Source organism: Cetorhinus maximus, chromosome 10 (assembly GCF_964194155.1).
Source record: "Cetorhinus maximus chromosome 10, sCetMax3.hap1.1, whole genome shotgun sequence".
NCBI classification, from domain to species: Eukaryota; Metazoa; Chordata; class Chondrichthyes; order Lamniformes; family Cetorhinidae; genus Cetorhinus; species Cetorhinus maximus.
Genome location: NC_135888.1, coordinates 13,289,100 through 13,310,140, shown reverse-complemented (window position 1 = coordinate 13,310,140; position 21,041 = coordinate 13,289,100). Strand labels below are relative to the sequence as shown.

General features: G+C 49.9%; 1 protein-coding gene across 1 annotated transcript in view; it reads left to right on the top strand.

Moving 5' to 3' along the window:
* The first annotated feature begins 46 nt into the window (after nt 1-46).
* stom (stomatin) overlaps nt 47-21,041 on the top strand; it is a 58,324-nt gene continuing 37,329 nt past the window's right edge. Inside the window, exons 1-3 of the mRNA XM_078549984.1 lie at nt 47-220; nt 16,124-16,227; nt 17,625-17,697. Coding sequence (XP_078406110.1) covers nt 91-220; nt 16,124-16,227; nt 17,625-17,697 — 307 coding nt within the window. The 5' untranslated portion in view covers nt 47-90. The remainder of the gene's footprint in view (nt 221-16,123; nt 16,228-17,624; nt 17,698-21,041) is intronic.

Below are 21,041 nucleotides of genomic sequence, written 5' to 3'. Positions count from 1 at the left end.
GCCCAAGGAGGGGAGGGACAAAATGTGACGTAAGGTGAGGGGAGGTGGAAGGGAGGGGGGGGGAGCCCCGAGCCTGGGGCGGGACTCTAAATGTTCCTTGCGGAGAAACAAGGCAACTCCTCGCGTCCCTCTCCGGCATTCGGCTCCAACAGAGTGATCCCAGCGGCGATGGAAGCGGATGCGGCGGATCAGCTTAAAGTTCGGCGCATCGACGAGAAAGGTTACAGTCAGATTGTAACAGTAACAATGTTGCTGTGTGTGTGTCGCGCGCGCTGGGCGCGGGGGGATGTATCCGCGCGCTCCCCCTGGGTTCACCGGACAGCACAGAGCCGGAGGTTTTCTTTCCAGCTTTATCTTCCGAGGAAGATTGAGCAGGGGGGTTTTTTTTTGAGGGTGGGGGGAGGAAGGAAAGGCGGGAGAGGGAGCGCCGCCCTCCTCTGCCCCCCCCCCCAACATCCTGAGATTTATTTCTCCGCAGTCGAAGCGACTGAAGGCGGAGGATGGGTCTGATGGCCCAAACCTGTTGTGGAGGCAGCTGCAGATTCCCTTTCACCCCCCCCACCCATAAACTGCTGTTCCCCTTCACCCCCCCCATAAACTGCTGTTCCCCTTCACCCCCCCCCCCATAAACTGATGATCCCCTTCACCCCACCCATAAACTGCTGTTCCCCTTCACCCCCCCCATAAACTGCTGTTCCCCTTCACCCCCCCCCACATAAACTGCTGATCCCCTTCACCCCCCCTCTATAAACTGCTGATCCCCTTCACCCCCCCTCTATAAACTGCTGATCCCCTTCACCCCCCCTCTATAAACTGCTGATCCCCTTCACCCCCCCTCTATAAACTGCTGATCCCCTTCACCCCCCCTCTATAAACTGCTGATCCCCTTCACCCCCCCTCTATAAACTGCTGATCCCCTTCACCCCCCCCATAAACTGATGATCCCCTTCACCCCACCCATAAACTGCTGTGCGCCCTTCACCCCCCCCATAAACTGCTGTGCGCCCTTCACCCCCCCATAAACTGCTGTTCCCCTTCACCCCCCCCCCACATAAACTGCTGATCCCCTTCACCCCCCCTCTATAAACTGCTGATCCCCTTCACCCCCCCTCTATAAACTGCTGATCCCCTTCACCCCCCCTCTATAAACTGCTGATCCCCTTCACCCCCCCTCTATAAACTGCTGATCCCCTTCACCCCCCCTCTATAAACTGCTGATCCCTTTCACCCCCCCTGTATAAACTGCTGACCCCTTCACCCCCCTTCTATAAACTGCTGATCCCCTTCACCCCCCCTCTATAAACTGCTGACCCCTTCACCCCCCTTCTATAAACTGCTGATCCCCTTCACCCCCCCTCTATAAACTGCTGATCCCCTTCACCCCCCCTCTATAAACTGCTGATCCCCTTCACCCCCCCCATAAACTGCTGAACCCCTTCACCCCCCCCTCTATAAACTGCTGATCCCCTTCACCCCCCTCTATAAACTGCTGATCCCCTCCACCCCCCTCTATAAACTGCTGATCCCCATCCACCCCCCTTCTATAAACTGCTGATCCCCTCCACCCCCCTCTATAAACTGCTGATCCCCTTCACCCCCCCATAAACTGCTGATCCCCTTCACCCCCCTCTATAAACTGCTGATCCTCTTCACCCCCCTCTATAAACTGCTGATCCCCTTCACCCCCCCTCTATAAATTGCTGATCCCCTTCACCCCCCTCTATAAACTGCTGATCCCCTTCACCCCCCTCTATAAACTGCTGATCCCCTTCACCCCCCTCTATAAACTGCTGATCCCCTTCACCCCCCCTCTATAAACTGCTGATCCCCTTCACCCCCCTCTATAAACTGCTGATCCCCTCCACCCCCCTCTATAAACTGCTGATCCCCATCCACCCCCCTCTATAAACTGCTGATCCCCCTCACCCCCCCCATAAACTGCTGATCCCCTTCACCCCCCTCTATAAACTGCTGATCCCCTCCACCCCCTTCTATAAACTGCTGATCCCCTCCACCCCCCTCTATAAACTGCTGATCCCTTTCACCCCCCCCATAAACTGATGATCCCCTTCACCCCCCTCTATAAACTGCTGATCCCCTTCACCCCCCTCTATAAACTGCTGATCCCCTTCACCCCCCTCTATAAACTGCTGATCCCCTCCACCCCCCTCTATAAACTGCTGATCCCCTTCACCCCCCCTCTATAAACTGCTGATCCCCTTCACCCCCCTCTATAAACTGCTGATCCCCTCCACCCCCCTCTATAAACTGCTGATCCCTTTCACCCCCCCCATAAACTGATGATCCCCTTCACCCCCCTCTATAAACTGCTGATCCCCTTCACCCCCCTCTATAAACTGCTGATCCCCTTCACCCCCCCTCTATAAACTGCTGATCCCCTTCACCCCCCCTCTATAAACTGCTGATCCCCTTCACCCCCCCTCTATAAACTGCTGATCCCCTTCACCCCCCCCCTCTATAAACTGCTGATCCCCTTCACCCCCCCTCTATAAACTGCTGATCCCCTTCACCCCCCTCTATAAACTGCTGATCCCCTTCACCCCCCCTCTATAAACTGCTGATCCCCCTCCACCCCCCCTCTATAAACTGCTGATCCCCCTCCACCCCCCCTCTATAAACTGCTGATCCCCCTCCACCCCCCTCTATAAACTGCTGATCCCCCTCACCCCCCCCATAAACTGCTGATCCCCTTCACCCCCCTCTATAAACTGCTGATCCCCTCCACCCCCCTCTATAAACTGCTGATCCCCATCCACCCCCCTCTATAAACTGCTGATCCCCCTCACCCCCCCCATAAACTCCTGATCCCCTTCACCCCCCTCTATAAACTGCTGATCCCCTCCACCCCCCTCTATAAACTGCTGATCCCCATCCACCCCCCTCTATAAACTGCTGATCCCCCTCACCCCCCCCATAAACTCCTGATCCCCTTCACCCCCCTCTATAAACTGCTGATCCCCTCCACCCCCTCTATAAACTGCTGATCCCCTTCACCCCCCCATAAACTGCTGATCCCCTTCACCCCCCTCTATAAACTGCTGATCCCCTTCACCCCCCCATAAACTGCTGATCCCCTTCACCCCCCCTCTATAAACTGCTGATCCCCCTCCACCCCCCCATAAACTGCTGATCCCCTTAACCCCCCCCTCCACACCCCCTCTATAAACTGTGATCCCCTCTAGAAACTGCTGCCTAACCTCTCTATAAACTGATTCTCTTTCCCAGCCCCCACTCCTTTTGAGGAGTCACTCCCATTCCAAGGGGGTCTCTGGGTGATGCCCTCTTACACCAGTTACCGAGATCATGCACCCCCTGTGGCTGGCATCAACACACCCCTTGCCCTGACCCCTTCCCTTCTCAAGTTTCTCCTCCAAGAAGAGTAGATAGTGGGGATGGGGTAAATCTCTGGGTGTCTTAAAAAAGGTGTGGATGGTAGTTTTAAATGACATTTTTTTTAAAAAGATGTGTGTGGGGCAGAGAGAGAATTAATTTACTGAAATGTGGTGAACCCTAAGCTTTAACTGGGTGGAGAAACTCCAGGATTGGAAATCTAATATCATGATGATTCCTGCTTGTCAGATGCAGTTACTATAAACAATGATCCCAACAGAGATGTGAGTGAGATAGGATGAAGCATTTGTTTACTGTGTGAGGAATTTGTTTTGTGAAAAGCATCTTAAAAGCGAGAAGCATGTCTGGAGGTGTCTTTTTGGTGGGATAGTGAGCCTATTGCAGTAAATGTTGCAGTAGCTGGCAAGGGAAATATTTTTAATGTAACGCGGATAAATAATGTTTCCTTTACTTAATTGACGTGTATAATTTTATTTGGCGTTTCTAATTCACTTGCAGTATCTTGTCCTGCAATATTAGTTTAACACAGAATGCACGTGATAAGGCGGTGAGTCTATTTTTCTCCCCTGATTGCTCTGTGGAGGAGTAGGGTGTAAACTACGCCCAGTCCGCCGGAATGACTCCAAACTAGTGGCAATGAGCCAGGTTTCTGTTTACAGACGTGCTTCTTGTGGCTTCCTCTTTCACGGCAATCAATTTGTTGTAATGACCAAGATTGCGAAATTCGAAGGAACGTAAATGGGGGCAGGAGTGAACCGAATGACCCTCTTGGGCCTGCTCTGCCTTGCAATACGATCAGAGCTGATCACCTCCCTCGACCCTTTCTGGCTGGCTTCCCATCTCCCTCGATTCCAAGTGAGTCACACCGTCTGCCTATCTCAGCTTTAAATATATTCAACAACAGAACATTCACTACCCTATCGGGTGGCAAATTCCAAAGGGTCAGTTACCCTTTGAGTGAAGGAACATCTCCTCACTTCAGCCCTGAATGATAGGCTCCTTATCCTGAGACTGTGCCACCGTTTTCTAGTATTCCCAGCCAGGGAGAAACCAACCCCTCTGACTACCCTGTCAAATCAATCCTACACCTCCCCCATTTTCAGTGACTTTTTCAAGGTGCCACTTTCAGAAGTCGGAACCAACACTATGGGACTAATGTACTTGGGAAGTTTTAGACTGGTCTTTTTTATTCATTCGTGGGATGTGGGCTTCGCTGGCTGGGCTAGCATTTAATGCACATCCCTAGCTGCCCTTGAGAAGGTGGTGGTGAGCTGCCTTCTTGAACTGCTGCAGTCCATGTGGTGTGGGTACACCCACAGTGCTGTTACGAAAGGAGTTCCAGGATTTTGACCCAGTGACAGTGAAGGAATGGTGATATATCTCCAAGTCAGGCTGGTGAGTGACTTGGAGGGGAACTTCCAGGTGGTGGTGTTCCCATCTATCTGCTGCCCTTGTCCTTCTAGGTGGTAGTGGTCGTGGATTTGGAAGGTGCTGTCTAAGGAGCTTTGGTGGATTTCTGCAGTGCATCTTGTAGATGGTACACATGCTGCTACTGTGTGTTGGTGGCAGAGGGAGTGTTTGTGGATGTGGTGCCAATCAAGTGGGCTGCTTTGTCCTGGATGGTGTCAAGCTTCTTAAATGTTGAGGGAGCTGCATTCATCCAGGCAAGTGGGGGAGTATTCCATAGCACTCCTGACTTGTGCCTTGTAGATGGTGGACAGGCTTTGGGGGGTCAGGAGGTGAGTTACTCGTTGTCTGATTCCTAGCCTTTGACCTGTTCTCGTAGCCACAGTATTTATATGGCTGGTCCAGTTCAGTATTTGGTCAATGGTAACCATCAGAATGTTGATAGTGGGGGATTTAGTGATGGTAATGCCATTGAACATCAAGGAGCAATGGTTAGATTCTCTCTTGTTGGACATGGTCATTGCCTGGCAATTGTGTGGTGCGAATCTTACTTGCCACTTGTCAGCCCAAGCCTGGATATTGTCCAGGTCTTGCTGCATTTGGACATGGACTGCTTCAGAATCTGAGGAGTCGCGAATGGTGCTGAACATTGTGCAATCATTAGCGAACATCCCCACTTCTGACTTTATGATGGAGGGAAGGATATTGATGAAGCAGCTGAAGATGGTTGGGCTGAGGACACTACCCTAAGGTACTCCTGCTGTGATGTCCTGGAGTTGAGATGATTGATGTCCAACAACCCCAACCACCTTCCTTTGTGTTAGGTATGACTCCAACCAACAGAGAGTTTTCCCCCTGATTCCTATTGACTCCAATTTTGCTAGTGCTCCTTGATGTCACACTCTGTCAAATGCTGCCTTGATGTCAAGGGCAGTCACTCTCGCCTCACCTCGGGAGTTCAGCTCTTTCGTCTATGTTTGAACTAAGGCTGTAATGAGGTCAGAAGCTGAGTGGTCCTGGCAGAACCCAAACTTGGGCATCAGTGAGCAGGTTATTGCTAATCAAGTGCCATTTAATAGCACTGTTGATGACCCCTTCCATCACTTTAATCATGACCCATTAAATACCAGTCAAACAATTGTGAGGCAAACTAGAAGGCACCGGGTTCTACCCAAGCTGTGGTGAGGAAACTGTAGTTGGTATATGCTCTTGGACAATTTTGCTGCTCCTGATCATAAGCCTGCAGCCCCTGCCTGGCATTGTGAAATCCGAATTGGAGCCTGGTTGTGACGCTTCTCACAGTAAGATGGCAGGCCTAGTCAGACTAGTGGGCAGAATAGCAGAGGACGACCAGCAGCTATGGAATTCTAATCCAACAAAGGGTTGATGCACATTGAGGGGAGGTGGGAATAAACAGAATGGGGAAAGAAAGAGGAAACCATGGTTAAATTGTCACTTTATTTATTGCCCTGGTACAAATGTACTATAGGAATAATTGTACTTGAGCCAGTATGCTTTAATCTGTGATCTGCTACTCGTTAATTCCTCGTCTCTGATCACTCGCACTCCTGCGACCACAAGTGGTGACTGCAAGCACTTCAGACAAGAGTTATGTTTAAAAGCTAGAACAAATGCAGAAAGATAAGATTCATAGTTGTGCAGCAGGCTGTAAATATTTGGATGGTGTGAAAATTGCACATGTCCATCTCATGGACGTTTACAGCGCAGAAGGAGGCCATTTGGCCCATCGTGTCCACGCCAGTCAACAAAGATCCGACTACACTAATCCCACTTTCCATCAATGGGCCTTATTGACAATATAGAAATCCAGTTTTAAAATATCCATTTAAGCTATTCCTGAAGTCAAAGAAGTTCCGAGTTTGTTTCTTAAATTTTATTTTCTCCCTTTTCTGCTCCCCACCCACTCTTCAGATGTGTTTACACTTGATTTTAAACAGGCCTTGTGTGGTTCAATATTTTGTCATCATCTGTTAAAACACTCTAGAGTGTTCATATAAAGTGACCATATTATGTCGCCAGAATTTGAAACTGCATTGAAACCTGGTCGCTAGACATGTTGGGAGCCTGAAAATAATTTGACCTACTAAGTTTTGACCACCTCCTTCTAACTTCTCCTCAGCACATGGGGAGAGAGAGAAGCCTTTCAGCAGAGACAAATCAATGCTATTTAACCTGCAACCTGTCTTGAGACCCTGGCCCTGTCCTGACTACTGCTCAGGGCATGGCAGTAATGCATGTGCTAAAAAGGGAACATGTTGGACATGTACCCTGCAGTTGGTGAGTGGTGTGGAGTGTACATTTGGTTTTTAGGTGACATGTTTCCACTTGTCGAGTCTAAAACTAGAGGCCACCAACATAACATTGTCACCGGCAAGTCCATTAGGGAATTCGGATTAAGGCTCTTTTCCCAGAAAGTGGTTAGAAGGTGGAGCGTGCTACCACTTGGAGTGGTTGGGGTGAATTGTGTGGGTGCATTTAAGGTGAACATACGAATTAGGAACAGGAGTGGGCCACTCGGCCCCTTGAGCCTCCTCCACCATCCGATACGATCGTGGCTGATCTGATTGTAACGTCAACTCCGCCTTCCCACCCACCCACCCTCGATAACCTTTCGCCCCCTTGTAAATCAAGAATCTATCCAGCTCTGCCTTAAAAATATTCAAAGATTCTGCTTCCGCTCCCTATTTGAGGAAGAGAGTTCCAAAGACTCACGACCCTCCTTGAGAGAGAAAAATTCTCTTCATCTCTGTCTTAAATGGGCAACCCCTTATTTTTTAAACAGTGACCCCTAGTTCTAGAAGCTGAATAAGCACGTAAGCGAGAAACAAATAGAGGGTTGTACTGAGTAAAGATGGGGCGGGGGGAGGGTTCATGTGGAGCATAAACACTGGCATAGACCAGTGGGGCTAAGTGACCTGTTTCTATAGTGTAAATTCTCTGCAAGGAAAGTTGAATTGTTCAGAGCTATTTAAATCCTGAAGTGGGCATGTGATGTTAAACTCATTGTATTTTGTGCAGCTTCGTGTGTTGCTGTTACTTTGACAGAGTTGTTACATGATTTTTTTTTTACTGTACGTTTTTGTAGATTGCAAGTCTTTTTTTGCATCTTGGTTCTGTATCTTGGAATCCCTTTGTAAGGTTTAGGAATAAACAGTGGAAAGGCTTTTTTTTCATATGCTGGGGCAAGTTTTAATTTTAGCCATTTTTGGGTAAATCATAGATGAGAAAGGCCATTGCTCATCAGTAATAACCTTTCTATTGGCTAAATGCCAATGGAACTGAAGTCATCCTTTTCTGCTTCTATAAAGACCTCTGCTACATTCCTCCTCAGCCGAAGCCTAGGGGGTACAGGCCTATTGGTGTGCTGTTTGACCCTGAGCTCTGCATCTTACCCTGCATCTGATTCATCAGCATGGTGGGGCTCTTTTCATTCCTGTCACGTTAATTCATGGGCACCCCCTGCCCTATCTAACCTCCTCCAACCCTATTCCCCGTGCTCCCCAATTCTAACCTTTTGCGTCCCTCCTCGCTTTGCTCCACCAATGGCAGACTTTCCTTCAGCTCTCCCTAAGTCTTCTGTCAATGGTCTCCTGACATCACCCCCACTTTGCTCTCTCCATTAGGGTTGACAGCTGTGATTAAATGTATTCCTGGGGGTTTCATCCCATGACCTGCCCCCATGTTCCAGCCATTATTCAGCCAACAACTCCATCCTTCTAGAGGTGACACACTACCTTCCTACATCAATTGCAAAACAAAAAGACTCATTACTCAATTGGATGGTGCTTGACTGCCAGCCAAACAGCCATTGCCGCACACCCACCACCACCACAGCACCACCACCACAGCACCACCAGCACCACCACCACATCACCACCACCACCACCACAGCAACCACAGCACCAGCACCACCACCACCACAGCACCACCACCACAGCACCACCACCACAGCACCACCACCACAGCACCACCACCACAGCACCACCACCGCCACCACAGCACCACCGCCACAGCACCACCACCGCCACAGCACCACCACCACAGCACCACCACCACAGCACCGCCACACCACCACCAGCAGCACAGCACCACCGCCACAGCACCACCACCACCGCCACAGCACCACCACCACCGCCACAGCACCACCACCACCGCCACAGCACCACCACCACTGCCACAGCACCACCACCACCGCCACAGCACCACCACCACCACCACAGCACCACCACCACCACCACCGCCACAGCACCACCACCGCCACAGCACCACCACCGCCACAGCACCACCACCACCACAGCACCACCACCACCACAGCACCACCACCACCACAGCACCACCACCACCACCACAGCACCACCACCACCACCACAGCACCACCACCACCGCCATAGCACCACCACCACAGCACCACCACCACCACCGCCACAGCACCACCACCACCACCACCACAGCACCACCACCACAGCACCACCGCCACAGCACCACCACCACCGCCACAGCACCACCACCACCGCCATAACACCAGCACCACCGCCATAACACCACCACCACTGCCATAGCACCACCACCACTGCCATAGCACCACCACCACTGCCATAGCACCACCACCACTGCCATAGCACCACCACCACCGCCATAGCACCACCACCACCGCCATAGCACCACCACCACCGCCACAGCAGCACCACCGCCACCGCCACAGCAGCACCACCGCCACGCCACAGCAGCACCACCGCCACCGCCACAGCAGCACCACCGCCACCGCCACAGCAGCACCACCGCCACCGCCACAGCAGCACCACCGCCACCGCAGCACCACCGCCACCGCAGCACCACCGCCACTGCAGCACCACCACCACCGCCACCGCAGCACCACCACCACCACCGCAGCACCACCACCACCGCCACAGCAGCACCACCACCACCGCCACAGCAGCACCACCACCACCGCCACACCACCACCACCGCCACAGCAGCACCACCGCCACAGCAGCACCACCGCCACCGCCACAGCAGCACCACCGCCACCGCCACAGCAGCACCACCGCCACCGCCACAGCAGCGCCACCGCCACAGCAGCGCCACCGCCACAGCAGCACCACCGCCACCGCCACAGCAGCGCCACCGCCACCGCCACAGCAGCGCCACCGCCACCGCCACAGCAGCGCCACCGCCACAGCAGCGCCACCGCCACCGCAGCGCCACCGCCACAGCAGCGCCACCGCCACCGCCACAGCAGCGCCACCGCCACCGCCACAGCAGCGCCACCGCCACCGCCACAGCAGCGCCACCGCCACCGCCACAGCAGCGCCACCGCAGCGCCACCGCCACCGCAGCGCCACCGCCACCGCAGCGCCACCGCCACCGCAGCGCCACCGCCACAGCAGCACCACCGCCACCGCCACAGCAGCGCCACCGCCACAGCAGCACCACCGCCACCGCCACAGCAGCACCACCGCCACCGCCACAGCAGCACCACCGCCACCGCCACAGCAGCACCACCGCCACCGCCACAGCAGCACCACCGCCACCGCCACAGCAGCACCACCGCCACCGCCACAGCAGCACCACCGCCACCGCCACAGCAGCACCACCGCCACCGCCACAGCAGCACCACCGCCACCGCCACAGCAGCACCACCGCCACCGCCACAGCAGCACCACCGCCACCGCCACAGCAGCGCCACCGCCACCACCGCCGCAGCACCACCGCCACCGCCACAGCACCACCGCCACAGCAGCACCACCGCCACCGCCACAGCAGCACCACCGCCACCGCCACAGCAGCACCACCGCCACCGCCACAGCAGCACCACCGCCACCGCCACAGCAGCACCACCGCCACCGCCACAGCAGCACCACCGCCACCGCCACAGCAGCACCACCGCCACCGCCACAGCAGCACCACCGCCACAGCAGCACCACCGCCACAGCAGCACCACCGCCACCGCCACAGCAGCACCACCGCCACCGCCACAGCAGCACCACCGCCACCGCCACAGCAGCACCACCGCCACCGCCACAGCAGCACCACCGCCACCGCCACAGCAGCACCACCGCCACCGCCACAGCAGCACCACCGCCACCGCCACAGCAGCACCACCGCCACCGCCACAGCAGCACCACCGCCACCGCCACAGCAGCACCACCGCCACCGCCACAGCAGCACCACCACCACAGCACCACCGCCACAGCACCACCGCCACAGCACCACCACCGCCACAGCACCACCACCGCCACAGCACCACCACCGCCACAGCACCACCACCGCCACAGCACCACCACCGCCACAGCACCACCACCACCGCCACACCACCGCCACAGCACCACCACCACCGCCACAGCACCACCACCACCGCCACAGCACCACCGCCACAGCACCACCACCGCCACAGCAGCACCACCGCCACAGCAGCACCACCGCCACAGCAGCACCACCGCCACCGCCACAGCAGCACCACCGCCACCGCCACAGCAGCACCACCGCCACCGCCACAGCAGCACCACCACCACCGCCACAGCACCACCACCGCCACAGCACCACCACGGCCACAGCACCACCGCCACCACCGCCACAGCACCACCACCGCCACAGCACCACCACCGCCACAGCACCACCACCACTACAGCACCACCACCACCACCACAGCACCACCACCGCCACAGCACCACCACCGCCACAGCACCACCACCACCGCCACAGCACCACCACCACCACCCTCCCAAATTTTCAATGTTTTTACATCTGGTAAAGAGACATGTTCAAAGAAAATAACTAAAAAAAATCAATCTTCCTTGAATGTCCCAATGATATTTCTCCAGGGTTGCACATAGCAATGTCCTGGAGATTGATCTTCAATTCCTGGAGACTCCAGGCCAATCCCGGAGGGCTGGCAACCCTACTCTCCACTCCCATCAGCTGCTGCTGCTTCAGCCACCATGTCCCTGTCTTGCTACAACTCCCTTCCTCAACAACTCGCTCCTTCTCTTCAAAGAACTCCTTAAATTACCTTCCCGTTGCGTTTTTTGCCTCCTAGCCCCTCCTGTTAAGTGGTAACCCCCCCTATTAAAGCACTTGACATTCTATGTCAGTCGTGGCTTAGTTAGTTGTGCTGTTGCATCCTGAGTCAGAAGGCCATGGTCTCAAGCCTTGCTGTAGAGACTCGAGCACGATATGTAGGCAGATGCTCCAGTGCAGTACTGAGGGAGTGCTGCACTGTTGGAGGTGCTGTCTTTCAGTTGAGAGGCCCTGCCTGCTCTCAAGTGGGTGTACAAAATCCCAGGCCACTATTTCGAAGAAACGGCAAGAGAGTTTTCTCCTGGGTGTCCTGGCCAATTTTCTATCTATCAGCCAAAATCAGTAAAACTGATGATCTCGTTTATCAAATTGCTGTTTTGTGGGATCTTGCTGTGTACGAATTGGCTGCCACTTTTCATACATTACCACACTGACTGCACTTCAAAGTATTTGACCAGTAAAGCACTTTGCACCCAGAGGTCAAAAAAAGATGCTATATAAATGCAAGGCTTCTTTTTGCCTCTGCCGCTTGCATTCCTATATGTAGAATGAGGTGAAAGCTGTTTGAAGCTAAGATAACATCAGTTTTCTTCAGTGTGGTTCCTAAGGTACTGAGTTTAATTAAAGCCTCTGCAGTAGGTCTTAAAGATGAACATTGCAGGGTTAATCATCAAGTTGAAAATACAGGGGATTACTGTAACTGGTTTACATCATGAGATGATTACAGCTGAGAAGTTTATTGCAATGTAAGTCTCATTACAAGTGCAGTGGGAATCCTTGTTCTAATAGTTGCCGTGTTGTCACTAGAATTTCAGCGAAGCATAATGGTGGCGTGTGATGCTTTTGTACTGTCCACCTTGAACTGAGAAAGATCCAACAGTACAGTTGTAGCTTGACTTGTATTCTGGAGAGAGCATTTTTGCCTGGTCGGGTTAAGCTGAGACGATGAATTAAAAGTGCATTGTTAATATTACTAGCACTACTATAGTACGGGGTAGATGGACAGTGGCGTATTGGTAATATCAATATTGAGGCCCAGGCTAATGCTCAGGGACACTGGTTCAAGAAAATCTGGAGTTGAAAAAAACCAGCCTCTGTGATGGCGACCATTGTCGTGAGAACTCCTCCGCTTCTGTAATGTCCTTTAGGGAAGGAAATCTGCCGTCCTTACCTGGTCTGGCCTACATGTGACTCCAGATCATTCATTAATGTGTTTAACTGCCCTCTGAAATGGCCTAGCAAACCAATTTCAAGGACAACTCGGTTCAAGGGCTCCTGGGCCGGGCAACAAGATGCCCACATCCCATGAAAAATAAATGCTTTTCTCTCTCTCTCTCTCTCTCTCTCTTTCCCCCATGATGTATTGGTACAACTATACCAAATACTCTCAGCAATTTTGTGTTTAAAATTAAGGCCTCTACTTTGCTCGCTTATGTTAAGAGTGCAGAATGTGTCTTGGGGGATGGGGAGTCTACCCCCTGAGTTACAAAGCCTTGTTGTAATGCTGAAATAAGAACAGAAAATGCTGGACATACTCAGGCCTGGCCGCATCCGTGGCGAGAGAAACAGAGTTAACGTTTCAGGCCGATGACCTTTCATCAGATTGGAAGGTCTGTTCTGGCAAAAGTTCATTGACCTGGAACATCAGCTTCTCTCTCCTCATAGGCTGCCTGATCTGCTGAGTATTTGCAGTATTTTCTCTCAATTCATATTTTCAGCATCCGCAGTATTTTGCTTCTAGATTGCTGATCACCACAAAAAGAAACTCACTGGGTCAGCAAACTAAACTTTTTTTGTTGTGGATGTTGATAAAGACCCTTTCTCTAACTGGAGAAAACAGATTTTTTCCCCCCATTAATCTGTGTGAAATAATTAACGTGTGAAAAAAAAAACAGCCGGGGTGTGAATGTAAATACAATGGAGGAGGAGGAAAACATTGGATTTCTCACATCCCTCATGATCCATCAAATAATAGGCTTGATCTATCGGTGAGACTTACTGAATACAGCATAAACCACAAAATAGACAAACTTAGAAGTATTTTAACTTAAATTAAAGCTTAGAATCTTTATTTTCATTTCATTGGTTTGTGATTCACGCACTAATTTTATTTAATTCTCCTCATGGAATGTGGGTGCCACTGGCTAGGCCAGCATTTATTGCCCCCATACCTAATTGCCCTTGAGAAGGTGGTGAGCTGCTGCCTTGAACCATTGCTGCCCATGAGGTGTAGTTATTCGCAGGGAGGATTTTGACCCAGCGACAGTGAAGGAACAGCAATTATAGTTCAAAGTCAGGATGGTGTGTAGCTTGGAGAGGAATCTATGGGTGGTGGTATTTTCGTGTGTCTGCAGCCCTTGTCCTTCCAGGTGGTAGAGGTCACAGGTTTGGAAGGTGCTGTCTAAGAGCCTTGGTGAGATTCTGCAGTGCATCTTGAAGTTGGTACAAGAGGTGTCAGCTGTGGCTCAGTTCATAGCACCCTCGCCTTTGAATCAGAGGGTTGTGGCTTCATGTCCCACTCCCGGAAAACCAAGAACTGTAATTATATTCGAAAGAGTTGCAATCTGTGACTGTTGATAACTCGAAAGAGTTTGTAGTTGGTACACAATGCTGCCACTGGTGGAGGGAGTGAATGTTTGCAGAAGGGGTGCCAGTCAAGTGGCTGCTTTGTCTTGGATGGTGTCAAGCTTCTTGAGTGTTGTGGGAGCTGCACTCATCCAGGCGAGCGGAGAGTATTCCATCACACTCCTGACTTGTGCTTTGTAGATCATGGACAGGCTTTGGGGAGTTAGGAGGTGTGCTACTCACCACAGGATTCCTAGCCTCTGACTTACTCTTGTAGCCACAGTATTTGTATGGCTGGTCCAGTTCAGGTTCTGGTGAATGGTAACATCCCCAACTGCCCCCCCCACCACCAACACCACCACCACCACCGCCCAGGATGTTGACAGTGGGGGAGATTCAGTGATGGTAATGCCATTGGAAGTCAAGGGAGATGGTTAGATTTTCTCTTGTTGGACATGGTCATTGCCTGGCACTTTGTGGTATAAATGCTACTTGCCACTTGTCAGCCCAAGCTGATTTAATTAATATATAGGAGGCTAATAGTTCCTGATGTGAGGTCACTGGGTCTTTTTTAAAAAAATGCTGTGTACTGATATAATTTGTGCTTAAAATAGTGCATCTAAACAGCCTTTATACTTGTGAGTTCTTGTGTTAAATAAAAGTGAATAATTTATAATGTCTGCATTATAAAAGTAAATAAGTAGGTGCTCCTGTCGTTGGACAGGAAAGGTTTTTCATTAAATAACTTTGCGTTTCATTGTTGGTCTTAGGTACTGAATGACCACATCAGAACTGCAAAAGACAGTTGGGTGTCGTATTAATTCAATTCCCAGCGTTAAAACTCCTGAAGCATTAGCCCACTTATTCTCATCTAACTAAATTCAATGGAGCAACCAACCATAGCCCTCAAATTGCGAAATTTAAACTGTTTCTGAAGCAATCTTTATCGTAACTATCTACAACCATCACGACCCACCCCTGCCCCCACTCCTCATGCTGCCCAAAGATTATGGATTTGAAGGTGTTTTTTTTTTAAAGCCAACGTTACCACTTTTACTATCTTGTTGCGTGATCTGATGTGAACAGACGATGCCAGGATATTTAATATAGTATGTGAGTAGACGATGCCCGGGTGTTTAATATAGTATGTGAATTAACGGTGGCAGGATTTTTAATCTCTTTATTAGCTGCATTTTTTAAAAAAAAAGCAAGTTCCTTCTTTAGCTTTTGAAAAACCAATCCAAATTCTGACCACTTATAAACGGACATTACCTTGCTCCCTCCCTTTTCACAGACAGTGCCAAGGGTCATCACTTGAATGACACCAGAAGAAGATGGCGGGTGTAGTTTATGAACTGAAACTGGCAGAGAGCTGGCACAAGACGTGCTTGAGGGCTTTGTGTGCTTCGAACCCCTGTGGATCTGAGCCAGAAGAAACTGCGCTGTGTTGGGGCGGGGGTGGGGTCATTCATTGTAGCTCTCCCACTTAGTGTTTAAAAGCCTCTGCCAAACTAATGCAGGTGGACTATTGTCGTACTGATCACTGTGAATGTTTACACTTATCTAAACCTGGTGTGCCTTCACCTGAAACGATGACCAGAGAAGGGACTTTCCGCCTGGAATCCACCTTTTGCCATTCTGTTAGCATTTTGTTACTGATTCATTGTGTATTGGTGGGTAGCATCATCGCTTGCTCAGTTTTACAAAGCAGCATTCAAAGCTGTTCTTATTTTCTTCACAGATGAGACCAACGGCAGCCTTGGATGTTGCGGCTGGATCTTGGTGATACTGTCCTATTGCTTCATGATTCTCAGTTTCCCCCTGTCAATCTGGTTGTGCATAAAGGTAAGGCCACAACTATATTAACTGATTAAAAATAACATATTTTATTGGGCCCCGGTGCTTGGAGGAAAATTGCCCAACACCTCTGAATGATACAAGAGGCCTTTCTTGGCACCTTCTGTTAAGCCCTTTCTCATTGCAGTGGCTTATAAGACTGATTTATTTTTCACTGAAGTCAAGGATTGTGTAACTCAAGGTTTCAAATTATAAAGAGCAAAGCCAAACGGGAGTAGCACCAATGGATCACCATTGTTCCAGTGTTTTGACAATTCGGATGAATACAGCTCCCTCTAAGAGTTTGGATTGCTGGGTGTGAACTGCAGAGATAGAGAGCTAGTGTTGTATGCCCTAACCAGCCTGGACCAGGCATTGAGTAAGAATACTACTCGTGTCTCATTTTTTTAATCATCAAGGAGCCTTTTCATACTGTGAAGAATATTGCTGTGCTGTGGCCAAAATACCCTTATCTTAGTCTTACAAACCAAAAGATTGGAATAGATCTCTCCTGATGGGACAAGCTTAGCGCTAGCCTCTCAGAAATTGCTTTGTATTTTGTCGCTGCGGGTGCATACAATGGAGGCCGGAGTTGGTTATAGAGAGAAGGGTGGAAGGAATTTTTTGTTTAAAATGTAATTCTGGAGATGGCGACTACCTTCTGAGCTCTGCACTACATAGAACAGCTTGGTTGCAGCACAGCGGCTGTATTCATGTTGTTAACGTGCACCTTGCATTAAGACGAGGGCAATGTCGACTGCGTAATGAGGAATGGATGGTTAAAAGTTGTTCGGTGTTTGGAACTGGCAGCTCCATCTTTGTCAGAGTCGTTGTAATATCAGACGTGCTCTGCTCAAAGGTAATAAAATCTTGCGGGGCTGCTTGAGGCCCATCAATGTGGGGGATGGAGTGTCTTCCCGTTTTGGATACCCTGTCGCTTACTTGCTCCCAACGCCTGCTGTAGCCTGATTAAATGTCAAGGAATGCTCCCTTTTGCTGCCCCACTGATGTGCTTTAACAAACCACCCCCCCCCATTCCCCACCAGACCTCGGAATAGCACCACAATGATTTTTTTCCATTCTATTGAGCTTCTAACTAAGATTCTGTACAATTGCCAAACAAGTTGGTTGATGACTCATTTCCAGCCGGCAGAAAGAGACTGTTAACCCGCCAATCTGGACTGGGTTTTGGCTAAGGCGCTATAGTGACAATTTGCTTTTGCTTTGCTGACAATCGCAGCAGCTCACGGTGTCAGGAAGTTTCTTTCTTAAAGTGGAGGGTATTATTTTTTTTCCAGCAATCACCATTTAATTAGAACACAGCTTCCTGATAGTGTCTGAGCTTGGCATGCTAAACAGAACCAAATGGGATCTTCAGGTATCACCTTTCTTTTCCTCTATCACAGATTGTCAAGGAGTATGAGCGAGCTATAATATTTCGACTTGGTCGCATCCTGGCAGGAGGAGCCAAAGGGCCAGGTAAGGACAAGGGAAAATTAAGCACCAATCTATTACTCTTAAAACTACCAAACGTAAGACCAGTACTTTTGAATTCTCAATCGACTTTTACAGAATTCTTCTTTTAAAAAGCAAGTAGCTGTTTTATTTTAAATCTTCTGTATGCATGTCCTTCCTGCTGTCTTGAATTTTGGTCATGCTTTCATGTCAACATTTAACTGCCTAGAATGGGAATCCTATATGTAAACATTTGCTTGTGTATAACTTATACAAAATAACGGGTAGTGCTGTGGCCTGAAGTCGTAAAATGGTTGCAGCACAAAAGGAGGCCATTTGGCCCATTGTGCCTGTGCTGGCTCTCTGCGAGAGCAACTTGGATAATCCCACTGCCCCGTAGCCCTGCCAATTTTTTCTCTTTGGGTGCTTATCCAATGCATTTTTGCAAGCCACACTTGAACCTGCCTGCACCACACACTCTCAGGCAGTGCATTCCAGATCCTTGACGACTCGCTGCGTGAAAAAGATTTTCCTCATGTCACAGTCAGTTAAATCAGTGTCCTCCGATTCTCGACCCTTCACCAATGAGAACGGGTTTCTCTCTAATTACGGTGTCCAGACCCCCTCATGATTTTGAACACTTCTTCTGTCAAGTTTCCTCTTAACTTCTCTAAAGAGATGAATCCCAGCTTCTCCAATCTGTCCACTTAACTGAAATCCCTCATCCCTGGAACCAATTCTTGTATTGTAAATATATTCCCCATCCGCTCTAAAGCCTTTCCTTGTATATTTTTTTTTAAAATTGTACCCCCCGTGTGTGCTGACCTGCATTGACTCAGTTAAGAAACGCCTCAATTTTAAAATTCTGTTCCAGGGAAGGTGGGACCTGTTCCGATGGGACGGTTTGCACCTGAACTGGAGGGGGACTAACATCCTTGCGGGTAGGTTTGCTAGTGCTGCTCCGGGGCGTTTAAACTAGATTTGCAGGGGGAGGGGAACCAGAGTGTTAGAGCAGATAGGGAGGTGGAGGAGGATAAAGGCCAAGCGAGGAATGAATGTATAGACAGAAATCAAAGGTTTGTACGTGATAGAAATGTTCTCAGGTGCATCTATTTCAATGCAAGGAGTATTGTCGGAAAGGCAGATGAGCTTAGGGCGTGGATTGGCACGTGGGATTATGACATTATTGCTATTAGTGAGACTTGGTTGCAGGATGGGCAGGACTGGCAGCTCAATGTTCCGGGGTTCCGTTGTTTCAGACGTGATAGAGGGGGAGGGATGAAAGGGGGAGGAGTGGCATTACTAGTCAGGGAAAATATCACAGCTGTGCATAAGCAGGACAGCCCGGAGGGCTCGTCTACAGAGGTCATATGGGTGGAGCTGAGGAATGGGAAAGGTGTGACCACACTAATAGGGTTGTATTATAGACCGCCCAATAGTCAGAGAGAATTGGAGGAGCAAATCTGTAGAGAGATAGCAGACCGATGTAAGAAACAGAAAGTTGTGATAGTAGGAGATTTTAACTTTCCACATATTGACTGGGACTCCCATATTGTAAAAGGGCTGGATGGCTTGGAGTTTGTCAAATGTGTTCAGGAAAGTTTTCTAAATCAATATATAGAGGTACCAACGAGAGAGGATGCAATACTTGATCTCCTATTAGGGAACCAGACAGGTCAGGTGACAGAAGTATGTGTAGGCGAACATTTTGGGTCCAGTGACCACAATGTCATTAGTTTTAAGTTAATTATGGATAAGGATAGGTCTGGTCCTCGAGTTGAGATTCTAAATTGGAGAAAGGCCAATTTTGTGGAAATGAGAAAGGATCTAGGAAGAGTGGATTGGGATAAGTTGTTTTCTGGCAAGGATGTGTTCAGTAAGTGGAAGGCATTCAAGGGTGAAATTTTGAGAGTGCAGAGTTTGCATGTTCCTGTCAGGATTAAAGGCAAAGTTAACAGGCATAGGGAACCTTGGTTTTCAAGGGATCTTGGCGATCTAGTTAAGAAGAGAGAGGTGTATAGCAGGTATAGGCAACAAGGAGCAAATGAGGTACTTGTAGAGTATAGAAAATGTAAGAAAATACTAAAAAAGGAAATCAGGAAGGCAAAAAAAAGACATGAGGTTGCTTTGGCAGATAATGGGAAGGTAAACCCGAAGGGTTTCTACAAGTATATTAAGAGTAAAAGGATAGCAAGGGACACAATTGGTCCCCTTGAAGATCAGAGTGGTCATCTATGTGTGGAGCCTCACGAGATGGGGGAGATCTTAAACAGTTTTTTTTGCATCAGTATTTACTCAGGAAATTGGCATAGTGTATAAGGAAGGAAGGGAAACAAGCAGTAGTGTCATGGAACATATAGAGATTAAAGAGGAGGTGCTTGCTGCCTTACAGCGAATAAAGGTAGATAAATTCCCCGGGCCTGACATGATATTCCCTCGGACCTTGAGGGAGACTAGTGTAGAAATTGCAGGGGCCCTGGCAGAAATATTTAAAATGTCCTTAGCCACGGGTGAGGTGCCGGAGGATTGGAGGGTAGCTCATGTTGTTCCGTTGTTTAAAAAAGGCTCCAAAAGTAAACCAGGTGATTACAGGCCAGTGAGCCTGACGTCAGTAGTAGGTAAATTATTGGAAGGTGTTCTGAGAGATCGGATCTACAATTATTTCTCAGCCAAGGGCTGATTAAGGATAGTCAGCGTGGCTTTGTGTGTGGTAGGTTGTGTTTAACGAACCTTGTAGAGTTTTTCGAGGAGGTTACCAAGAAAGTAGTTGAAGGAAAGGCTGTGGCTGTTGTCTACATGGACTTTAGTAAGGCCTTTGACAAGGTCCCACATGGGAGGTTAGTTTAGAAGGTTCAGATACTTGGTATCCATGGAGAGGTTGTAAACTGGATTTGAAATTGGCTGTGTGGGAGAAGACAGAGAGTGGTAGTGGATGATTGCTTCTCAGACTGGAGGCCTGTGACTAGTGGTGTGCCTCAGGGATCTGTGCTGGGACCATTGTTGTTTGTTGTCTATATCAATGATTTGGATGATAATGTGGTAAATTGGATCAGCAAGTTTGCTGATGACACTAAGATTGGAGGTGTTGTGGACAGCGAGGAAGGCTTTCAAAGCTTGAAGAGGGATCTGGACCAACTGGAAAAATGGGCCAGAAAATGGCAGATGGAATTTAATGCGGAAAAGTGTGAGGTGTTGCATTTTGGAAGGACAAACCAAGGTAGGACATACACAGTAAATGGTAGGGCACTGAGGAGTGCGGAGGAACAAAGGGATCTGGGAGTTCAGATACATAATTCCCTGAAAGTGGCGTCACAGGTAGTCAGGGTTGTAAAGAAAGCTTTTGGCATACTGGCCTTCATAAACCAAAG